This window comes from Mus caroli, unplaced genomic scaffold, assembly GCF_978045245.1.
Source record: "Mus caroli unplaced genomic scaffold, Mus_caroli_1 scaffold_15, whole genome shotgun sequence".
In the NCBI taxonomy this organism is placed as follows: domain Eukaryota; kingdom Metazoa; phylum Chordata; class Mammalia; order Rodentia; family Muridae; genus Mus; species Mus caroli.
Window position 1 is genome coordinate 116,743,068 of NW_028227270.1, and position 9,489 is coordinate 116,752,556.

The following is a 9,489-nucleotide window of genomic DNA, read 5'->3' on the forward strand; positions in this document are numbered from 1 at the left end:
ATGTGTTCTTGGATTCAGTTAGCGAGAATTTATTGAGTATTTTTGCATCGATATTCATAAGGGAAATTGGTCTGAAGTTCTCTATCTTTGTTGGGTCTTTCTGTGGTTTAGGTATCAGAGTAATTGTGGCTTCATAGAATGAATTGGGTAGAATATCTTCTGTTTCTATTTTGTGGAATAGTTTGAGAAGAATTGGAATTAGATTTTCTTTAAAGGTCTGATAGAACTCTGCACTAAACCCATCTGGTTCTGGGCTTTTTTTTTTTTTTTTTTTTGGTTGGGAGACTATTAATGACTGCTTCTACTTCTTTAGGGTATATAGGACTGTTTAGATCATTAATCTGATCCTGATTCAACTTTGGTACATGCTATCTGCCTAGAAATTTGTCCATTTCATCCAGGTTTTCCAGTTTTGTTGAGTATAGCTTTTTGCAGAAGGATCTGATGGTGTTTTGGATTTCTTCAGAATCTGTTGTTATGTCTCCCTTTTCATTTCTGATTTTGTTAATTAGGATGCTGTCCCTGTGCCCTTTAGTGAGTCAGGCTAAAGGTTTATCTATCTTGTTGATTTTCTCAAAGAACCAGCTCCTCATTTCGTTGATCCTTTGAATAGTTCTTCTTGTTTCCACTTGGTTGATTTCGCCCCTGAGTTTGATTATTTCCTGATGTCTACTCCTCTTGGGTGAATTTGCTTCCTTTTGTTCTAGAGCTTTTACGTGTGTTGTCAAGCTGCTAGTGTGGGCTCTCTCTAGTTTCTTTTTGGAGGCACTCAGAGCTAGCTATGAGTTTTCCTCTTAGAAATGCTTTCATTGTGTCCCATAAGTTTGGGTATGTTGTGGCTTCATGTTTATTATACTCTAAAAAGTCTTTAATTTCTTTCTTTATTTCTTCTTTGACCAAGGTATCATTGAGAAGAGTGTTGTTCAGTTTCCACCTGAATGTTGGCTTTCTACTATTTACATTGTTATTGAAGATCAGCCTTAGTCCATGGTGATCTGATAGGATGCATGGGACCATTTCAATATTTTTGTATCTGTTGAGGCCTGTTTTGTGACCAATTATATGGTCAATTTGGGGGAAGGTACCATGAGGTGCTGAGAAGAAGGTATATCCTTTTGTTTTAGGATAAAATGTTCTGTAGATGTCTGTTAAATCCCTTTGTTTCATCACTTCTGTTAGTTTCACTGTGTTCCTGTTTAGTTTTTGTTTTCATGATCTGCATTGATAAAAGTGGTATGCTGAGGTCTCCCACTATTATTGTGTGAGGTTCAATGTGTGCTTTGAGCTTTACTAAAGTTTCTTTAATGAATGTGGCTGCCCTTGCATTTGGAGCATAGATATTCAGAATTGAGAGTTCTTCTTGGAAGATTTTAGCTTTGATGAGTATGAAGTGCCCCTCCTTGTCTTTTTTGATAACTTTGGATTGGAAGTCGATCTTATTAGATATTAGAATGGCTTCTCCAACTTGTTTCTTCAGACCATTTGCTTGGAAAATTGTTTTCCAGTCTTTCATTCTGAGGTAGTGTCTGTCTTTTTCCCTGAGATGGATTTCCTGTAAGCAGCAGAATTTTGGGTCCTGTTTGTGTAGCCAGTCTGTTAGTCTATGTCTTTTTATTGGGGAGTTGATTCCATTGATATTAAGAGATATTAAGGAAAAGTAATTGTTACTTCCTATTATTTTTGTTGTTAGAGTTGGCATTCTGCTCCTGTGGCTGTCTTCTTTTAGGTTTTTTTGAAGGATTACTTTCTTGCTTTTTCTAGGGCATAGTTTCTGTCCTTGTATTGTTTTTTTTCTGTCATTATCCTTTGAAGGACTGAATTTGTGGAAAGATATTGTGTGAATTTGGTTTTGTCATGGAATACTTTCGTTTCTCCATCTATGGTAATTGAAAATTTGGCTGGGTATAGTAGCCTGGGCTGGCATTTGTGTTCTCTTAGTGTCTGTACAACATCTTTCCAGGATCTTCTGGCTTTCATAGTCTCTGGTGAAGATTCTGGTGTATTTCTAGTAGGCCTGCCTTTATATGTTACTTGACATTTTCCCTTACTGCTTTTAATATTCTATCTTTATTTACTGCATTTTTGTTCTGATTATTATGTGTCGGGAGGAATTTCTTTTCTGGTCCAGTCTATTTGGAGTTCTGTAGGCTTCTTGTATGTTCATGGGCATCTCTTTCTTTAGATTTGGGAAGTTTTCTTCTATATTTTGTTGAAGATATTTGCTGGCCCTTTAAGTTGAAAATCTTCATTCTCCTCTACTCCTATTATCTGTAGGTTTGGTCTCCTTATTGTGTCCTGGATTTCCTAGATGTTTTGAGTTAGAATCTTTCTGTATTTTATATTTTCTTTGATTGTTGTGTCTATGTTCTCTATGGAATCTTCTGCACCTGAGATTCTCTCTTCCATATCATGTATTCTGTTGCTGATGATTGCATCTATGGTTCCAGATTTCTTTCCTAGGGTTTCTATCTCCAGAGTTGCCTCACTTTGAGTTTTTTTTTTATTGTTTCTACTTCCCTTTTTAGGTCTTGTATGGTTTTGTTCAATTCCATCACCTGTTTGGTTGTGTTTTCCTGTTTTTCTTTAAGGACTTCTACCTGTTTGGTTGTGTTTTCCCGTTTTGCTTTAAAGACTTGTACCTCTTTAGCTGTGTTCTCCTGTATTTCTTTAAGTGAGTTATTAAAGTCATTCTTGATGTCCTCTACCATCATCATGAGATATGCTTTTAAATCTGGGTCTAGCTTTTCAGGTGTGTTGGGGTATCCAGGCCTGGCTGAGGTGGGAGTGCTGGGTTCTGATGATAGTGAGTGGTCTTGGTTTCTGTTAGTAAGATTCTTAAATTTGCCTTTCGCCATCTGGTAATCTCTGGAGTTAGTTGTGATAGTTGTCTCTGGTTAGAGCTTGTTCCTCCCGTGATTCTGTTAGCCTTTATCAGCAGACCTGGGAGACTAGCTCTCTCCTGAGTTTCAGTGGTCAGGGTCCTCTCTGCAGGCAAGCTCTCCTCTTGCAGGGAAGGTGCACAGATATCTGGCATTTTGGACCTGCCTCCTGGCAGAATATGAAGGCCTGGCATTAAATAGAACCACAGAACTTACACTCCTTTACCTAAGGATTGTATGTGTGTGAAAGAAGTTATTATTATTATTTTGTAAAAACATGTTACTTATGTGAACAAATCATGGGGCTTTTGCTTATATTTTTAAGGTTCTATGTCATATAATCATATATTTGAATGTTTCACAGATGTACCTTGAAATACAATAAATATTGATACCTATATCTCTCATAGTCACAGTATCTTTTGTATCCTTAATAACTTTTTAAATACACTTTATAAAAAGCCTCTTTTGGAGCTGGAGAAATGTCTCAGCAGTTAAAAAGCACTGGCTACTCTTCCAGATGTTCAATTCCCAGCACACACATGGTATCTCATGACCATCTGTAGCTCCAGTTCCAGGGGCTTGACAATTTCTTCTGACACCTGTGGGCACTGCACAAAGGTGGTACACAGGCATGTATGCAGACAAAATACACTCGCACACACACATAAAAAATTTAAAAAGTATGTGTGTTCTTGTTGTGACTGCAGACACACATTGCCACACCATACATGAGGAAGTGGAGGATATCAGGCATTGGTCCTTTCCGTCTACCTTATTTGATGCAGGGTCTTCCTTGTTGTTTGTGGCAGTGTATAACTGTCTAGCTGGCCCTTGAGCCCCTGTCTGTCTCCCATCTTGCCATGGGAGCAGCGATTATAGCTTTGCATTGCAGCATCTAGCTTCCATGAATTCTAGAGCCAAACTTGCATCCTTATACTTACACGTCAAGTTCTTTAGTCTCTCAAACTCCCTTTTAAATATTTTATTTACATATATTAATTATATACAACAATTATGCACATAACACATTTCTCAGTAACTTTTAAAATGGCTAGAGCAGAGTTTCTCAACCTGTGGGTCTCGACCCCCATTGGCATCAAATAATTCTTTCATAGGAACCACCACCTAAAATCATTGGAGAACACAGCTACTTATATTACGACTCACAACAGCAGCAACATTAAAGTTTTGAAGCAGCAACAAAAATAATTTTATGTTGGAGTTTACCACAACATGAGGAACTGTATTAAGGGTCACAGCATCAGGAAGGCTGAGAGCCAGTGGTCTACAGAGTCCCACAATTTTTTTTCCTTTCTGTAAAGAAAGGAGCCAGTGTGGAGGGTGAGAGCAGCGGGGAAAGGATTAAGACATGAAATGAGAGCTGTTCCCTCTGCCATAGTTTCCTAATTTTTGAATTGCAGCAGCATGGCCACCACAAGGCAGTGCTTTGTGAGTCATGGTACGGAGCGATTTTGTCTCATGCCTTTCCTGGGTTCTCTTTCAATGTGCCTTTTTTTGTAAAAGCAAGTGGGCAAAGGCTGGATGTTCCACCCACAAAAACATGCCCCAGAAACCAGAAACCCGAAGCTACCTGTGTCCTCTTGAAGGAGTAGGATTGTCCCATCCAGCCTTAGCCCCTCATCTTCCATGGGGCTGTCTGCTATGGGTTAATCGTTTTCTAGAGACATAAGCCCTGGTTTTCCAGGAGGCAGCTGGCAACATGTCCAGTACAGTCATGCCCCATGCAGCTGCCAGGTAGTAATAGAGGGGGAGGGGAATGGTGGTTAACCTTGTCTTCCTTGCTCTGGCCATCAACTGAGAGAATGGGGTCATTTTTTCTGCTTTTTTTTTTTTTTTTACTTTATAACAACTGCTCATCATGTTCTCATACTCTCCAAAATGGGAAGTTGCTCAAATTATCTGGTTCTCCAAATCCTAATTAACCTCAGAAAAAGAAGAGAATGTTCAGAGTTCAACAAAGTGTAGAGCCAGTGAAATGGCTCAGTGACTAAAGACGATTGCAGTGCAGGCCTAGTAGCCTGGAATTGATCCCTGGAACCCGAATAAAGGTGAAAGGAGAGGACGGACGCTATAAAGTTGTCTGTCCTCTGATCTCTACACATGTTCCTGGGCATGTGCACAAACACACACAGACTATGCAAACACATACACACACATATATATACACCCCCCCACACACACACACAAATATATAGGGCTGGAGTGACAGCTAAGCAGTTAAGGGCTCTTGAGTTCAGCCCCCAGCATCCACATGATGGCTCATGACCATCCTTGACTCTAGATCCCAAGTTCCAGGGAGTCTGACACCTTGTAACTTCCTCAGGCACACACATAGAGTGTGTGCAAAAGTGCAGGTGATGAATTTAAAATGAAAAATAAACCTGAAAAAGAACTGAAAATAAAATGTGCATTTTTATCAACAGTAGCTTTTAAATATTTATTTCTTTATTTCCCTTGATAACAGAAACACATAGTTTAATGAAAAAAATTAAATGTGAAAATGCATATATACTAATTTTATTACATTTTTTATGTGCCGAGGTGTGTGTGTGTGTGTGTGTGTGCGTATGTGTGTGTACAACATAGCACACATGTAGAGAATAGAGAATATTGTGCGGGGCTGTTTTCTCCTTCCACAATGTAGGTCCTGGGGATCTGAACTTAGGCTGTCTGGCTCTCCAGGCAGTGCCTGGCCACTGATCTATCTCCCCCAAATTGTCTGTCTGGTATTTCGATATTAGGATGAGCAACTAACACAGAAAATTAGTATCTGTAAGGGTGGCTGTGAGGAAAGAAGACAAACCCCAGCTTAGAAACAGAAATGGTAGTGCCTTATCAACGCCAAACCAATTTTATTTTATTCTATTTCACGTTCAGTCCTTTGCTATTAAGACAGAAAGAAAAAAAAAATGTATCCTAGGCATTCCTAGCCTGCACCTCTTTCCCATACCACCAAACATTTAGGAACGTGGAGAAGAGGAGAGTGGCTTCTGGCCACTAAAATGGAGTGTTTGTCCACTGTGTGCCTTCTAAGACACCCATAGCCTTACTTCCTCTACCCCACCCCTGGGTCCCCATAGCCACCCATGTCCACACCCTGCTCCCCTGGAGTTCATTTTTACGGTGAGTGGAAGAAGTATGTTGCCTCCTTGCCTCTCCCACAGTGAACTCCTTCCTTCTTTCTTTTTCCCACACACTGAAGGCCTCAGCTTTGTGGGACCCTTTGAGCAGGAAGTAAATCAGCTGGCAGATAGGCAGCTCCTCTTCTCTCCTGAACAGGAACTCCCTCTAAACAACAAAAGCAGACTGCCATCTACTTGAATGAAGAAAGCGTTTGTACTAGTATTATAAACGCTAACATGAAGGAGGGAGAGTCGGATGGGGAACAATTGCAATCCACATGATAGTCTGGCATATTCTCTCTTCATAGCTGTAAGTCTGTATAAGTATAATACGTTTTCTAAGCATGGTCCTGCCCCAATCCTTGCCTATCCAGGATTCCCAAATGGGAATCAATTGAAGCTCTCTTCCTTAGGTCATTTCCCTAGCCTCCACTCCCACCCCCAAAAGGAAGGAGCTGGGGTCCTTCTTGACTATGTTGCCTCCTGGAGACCTTCTGCTCTGGCTCCATGCCACGCAGGGATCAAGCAAAGGCTTGTGGAACGCTTCCAACAGTACTGTAATCAGAGAGTGGAGGGACTCCTTGCTGAGTCCAGCAAGGTCTTTCCTGTCTGCTCAGTACATCGCTATGAGAGAGTAAATAATATGCAAACACTTTGGCAGAACTTCCTTTTCACTCAGGCATTCATTTCCAAGGACAAGATGACCCTGCTTTTACCTGAAGAAAAACCCTCATTCCCATCTAAAAACTCAGGGAAATGACAAAGTTTAGAAATCAAAGACAAGGAGTACACAGGCAATTTCTACTTTTCACCCATGGAAGAAAGGGGTATGGTTATTATAGTGAGAACAGAATAGAAGGTTGGTTTAGCATTAGGTGCAAAGTGAAGAAAGCAAAAAGGAAAATAGAAAACTCAGAGCCAGAAGACCAGGTCAGGGTTTTTGTTGTTGTTGTTTGTTTGTTTGTTTTGGATTTTGTTTTTATTAAAAGGTTTTCCCTATACCTGGATAAAAGGTGTTGCCGTGACCGCTGCTGGCCCTGCTGGTGTTTGGCGAGAAAAGTTGCCTTTCACACACAAGAGCTGGCGTCAACTCAATTAGCAGGCCAGCCTGGTTGCTGCTCTTGGACTCTTGTCTAAACAGGATCTGGCCTTCAGGCAACCACAGGGGCGGGGGCGTCTACGCATGGCAGCCCAATCCTACCAGACCAACGATGGGGGAGGACCCTGCTCCTTCTTAAGCTCCAGCCAGTCAAGCCAGACAGACAGCCGCCCCTTGCAGTCTCCACCTGTCTTCACAGAGCAGAGGAAAAGAGCCCAGCCCACAGCTAGCGCTTGGAAGCCTAGACCAGACTGGCCACATCTGCCACATCACCCACGACCTGCTAGCATGGCCGACCAGCTTACTGAGGAGCAAATCGCCGAATTCAAAGAGGCTTTCTCTCTGTTTGACAAGGATGGGGATGGCAGTATCACCACCCAAGAACTGGGCACTGTCATGCGGTCCCTGGGTCAGAACCCCACAGAGGCTGAGCTTCAAGGCATGGTGAATGAAATTGACAAGGATGGAAACGGCACCGTGGACTTCCCCGAGTTCCTGACAATGATGTCCAGGAAGATGAAAGACACTGACAGCGAGGAGGAGATCCGGGAGGCCTTCCGAGTGTTCGACAAGGATGGCAATGGCTTCGTCAGTGCAGCCGAGCTGAGGCACGTGATGACCAAGCTGGGGGAGAAGCTGAGCGATGAGGAGGTGGACGAAATGATACAGGCGGCAGATACAGATGGTGATGGGCAAGTGAACTATGAGGAGTTTGTCCACATGCTAGTGTCCAAATGAGGCTGTGCCACAGACTGGCATAGCCAGGTGCCCATGAGGCTCCTGGGCTACAAGCTAGGCTGGATAATAGCTGTCCTCCCGTTGGTGAGAATCTTACTCAGGCCTTAGATGTCTTTCCCTGTTTCCTTGGGGCTCTATGGACTGCATCCACAAGTCTACCTTTCAATTTCTGCATCTTATTCTGCCAGCTTCACACCAGTTCTTTCCCCTTGACTGAGAATGCCTCCAGCTGAGACAGGCATCAACTCCTCCTAGCCCTCAAGAGCTGAAGCAGAACGTCCCATCTCCGCATGGACAATGAGCAAAGAACCCAGGCTCCTATTTGTTTCCTTTCTTTCCTTTTCTTCTCCCTCCCCCCACCCCCACCCCGTTTCCAACAGAAGTGATCAACTCTAGGCCTACTTCCAGCAGGAATCTCCATTTGTATTAGTGTGGGGATATGTGTGGGGGGAAGGTGGGGGTAAGGTGTCACCTGCATGCAACGCTTTGCATCAAGGTGGCCTGTGGCCATCAGTTTGTACATCATAGTACTTAGGCATCTTTGGCTGAAGACTGCGTCTGCTGGATTTGGGCATGGGGATGATGGGTGATGGTGAAGATTTGGATGATTGAGGTCAGGCTGTCTGGAAAACAGCACTTCCCTTCCACACAGACTTTGCTTATTCCTGTCTGTCTCCACCAAAGAAACCTCTGTGATCCTGGTTTTATGCTTGTTTGTTTGTTTGTTTGTTTTCTGAGCTTAGAGTAGAGCTGGGGGTCATTGTAACATGTTTGTATTCATCTCAAAGGAAAGAAATTTATATGCAAGAGAGGGGGAAGCTGCAGGGAAATAAATAAGTTAATAAGACACGACGTTCCTATTTCTTTTCTGCTTCTAATTAAACACTATTTCTTAAGTCTAGAAGATAAACCAGTCAGCAACCTCCGTTTTGTTTGTTTGTTTTTAATGCATGTTTTTTTTGTGATGTGGACTCTAGAGTGGGACTCATCAAAAACGCCCATCTTCCTTGGCTCCACCTCCCCGTTACCTCAGTGTTTCCTCCTTTGTAAAATGGTGAGGGTGGGCTAGCTCTGCAGTGAGTGGGACAGCCTTGGCTTGCAATCTAGCCATTCTATCATCTCCATGGCCTCGCCTCTTCGTGATACCAGGACCCACACACCATCCTTGCTAAGTGAGAGGTACTTAGTCTGTATAGGAACTTGCTACCATCCTGTAGGGTAGCCACTATTTCTTGCTTCCTGTCTTACAACTGAGGAACCTGAGTGCATGCTCTAGGCTTGATCTTCCTCTCTTGGCTGAGCATGACCCCTTTGCCTTCACTGTGACAGTAATAGTGGCCTTTCTCCACATTGGTGAGGATTATATGAATGGTATTTATTTTTCTTTTCAATACTGGTGAATGAACCCAGGGCCTTATATATACTCAGGAAGCACTCTACCACTGAGCTATATTCTCAGGCAATAATTAGTATGTTTAAATTTTATATATTATTATTCTGTGTATTTGGTATATATAGAAGAGTACATGTGTCATGGTGCATACGTGGAAGTCAGAGGACACCCTTTTGAGGTTGTTTCTTTCATTCCCCCTCTGTGGGTTCTAAGAATGGAGCTCAGGTTGTCAGG

General features: G+C 42.4%; 1 protein-coding gene across 1 annotated transcript; it reads left to right on the forward strand.

Moving 5' to 3' along the window:
* The first annotated feature begins 7,303 nt into the window (after positions 1–7,303).
* Calml3 (calmodulin like 3) lies at positions 7,304–8,682 on the forward strand. Its single transcript, XM_021181011.2, has one exon. The coding sequence runs from the start codon at positions 7,413–7,415 to the stop codon at positions 7,860–7,862; it is 450 nt and encodes a 149-aa protein (XP_021036670.1). The 5' UTR covers positions 7,304–7,412; the 3' UTR covers positions 7,863–8,682.
* Positions 8,683–9,489: the final 807 nt, after the last annotated feature.

Bases quoted from the DNA above. Each gene is read 5' to 3' on its own strand.
- Calml3 (XM_021181011.2), top strand. From the start codon at position 7,413: ATGGCCGACCAGCTTACTGAGGAGCAAATCGCCGAATTCAAAGAGGCT.